Genomic DNA, 1,571 nt, shown 5'->3' with positions numbered 1-1,571 from the left:
TTTCCAGAATACAGAAAAGGAATATTAAGAATGCAAAAATGATGCAGACGATGAAGACATTCTAAATCTTTACTCAATCATTTGAATTATCGAAAAGCAATTGGACTTAATCAAAAAGTACTTGTTCATTGTTTATTAGGAAGAAGTCGTTCAGCAACAATAGTCACAGCATTTATAATGAAAAAGTACAAAATCAAATTAAATGATGTATTAGAATTATTTGAACTAAGACATTATGAAACAAATATTAACGATGGATTTACATCTCAATTATTACAATTACAAAGTAAATTATTTAATGAACCAATAAATATGAGAAGAACAAGAAGAATAACTTCACAAATTTCAGAACATTTAGATATTGTGAATAACATAATAAATGAATTAAATTAATTGTGATATATAACTATTTTTTATTTTTAATTATTTTAAAGTATTAATAACAAAATAAAAGATAGTATACCAATTATTAATGGCTGTACTCCGTTTATATCCCGGTCTGTTTCATCACATTGAACAGGAATTAACGGTGATGGTGGACTAATAAATACTTCTTTAGATACACGTGAAACACTAAAATCTCTAAGTAAAATTCCTGTAGAATTTTTTCTAATAGTAAAGACATTCCACCAAACATATTTTTGATTATTTGTGTCAGCAATCTATAATAAATCAATATTTTATTATTAACATTGTTACTATCACCGTACTTCTTTTATTAAAAATTATAACAAACGTTATTAATAATATATTTTTGATGTGTCAATCCTTGACTTGTATAAAATGTTACTTCAACTATTGGTAATCCTCCATACAATGGAGCTCCTTTGTGTTGGTAAATCCATACCTCATATACACCTTGTGGCAAAACATTTGAAAAACGAAGAATATTATTTTTATAGTCATATGTTATTGTTCTTGTTATGTCAGGAACTGACTCACTTGGATAAACTGAACACTCTGGTGTAGTTCTTGAAACAAGACAACAAGCTGTGTTTACATTAAAGTCATACTGAAAATCACTAGAATTAGAATATGTCAAATGAGCTTCAATGGTTGTATCTGTAAGATAATAGGATGCTTTTGTAATAACAAAATAGAAACTTAAAACACTCAAAGTTATCATTTCCTTTAAGAATGGAACTTTTTAGTTTCAAATCTATAAATAAAAATAATCGAATTAAAAATTTAAATTAAAAAATTAAAAAATAAATAAATTTTATTATTTATTTAATATTTAATTTTTCTATCAAATAATTGAATTCTCTTTTGTAGAAATAGAGAATATTGAAGAAACAGAAGCATTCACTTCTCAATATGAAGAAGGTCCATTGCGGTATATCTATTAATTGAAATTTTTTTTCTATGAAAATGACTGAGTTCTTATACCAAAAAAAATAATAATAACAAAAATAGTAATAAAAAACTTTTCCTCTTCAAGTAGGAAAAAAATCTAAAATATTCCTTCGATTGAATAACAAACTTATGCTATTTAAAAAGAAAAGAACTTAATTGAGTTCAATATGAAAAACCTTATTAAAAAAACACAAACACCTAGACTAAGAATGAGT

General features: G+C 24.7%; 1 protein-coding gene across 1 annotated transcript, besides 5 other annotated features; it reads right to left on the bottom strand.

Moving 5' to 3' along the window:
- Window positions 1–372: 372 nt before the first annotated feature.
- Window positions 373–453: a sequence feature (AT_rich).
- On the bottom strand, window positions 429–1,126 carry EDI_132820 (uncharacterized protein; the record flags this gene model as incomplete). The annotated part of the gene is made up of 2 exons (XM_001738633.1): window positions 429–662; window positions 737–1,126. The coding sequence occupies 2 exons, from the start codon at window positions 1,124–1,126 to the stop codon at window positions 429–431; spliced, it is 624 nt and encodes a 207-aa protein (XP_001738685.1).
- Window positions 714–756: a sequence feature (AT_rich).
- A 34-nt stretch (window positions 1,127–1,160) lies between the features above and the next one.
- Window positions 1,161–1,236: a sequence feature (AT_rich).
- Window positions 1,237–1,318: a repeat region.
- Window positions 1,319–1,390: 72 nt separating this feature from the next.
- Window positions 1,391–1,426: a sequence feature (AT_rich).
- Window positions 1,427–1,571: the final 145 nt, after the last annotated feature.

This window comes from Entamoeba dispar, genomic scaffold, assembly GCF_000209125.1.
Source record: "Entamoeba dispar SAW760 scf_1105229461557 genomic scaffold, whole genome shotgun sequence".
Classification (NCBI taxonomy): Eukaryota; Evosea; order Mastigamoebida; family Endamoebidae; genus Entamoeba; species Entamoeba dispar.
The sequence above is the reverse complement of the archived record's forward strand: the minus strand, read 5'-3'. Positions and strand labels throughout refer to the sequence as shown.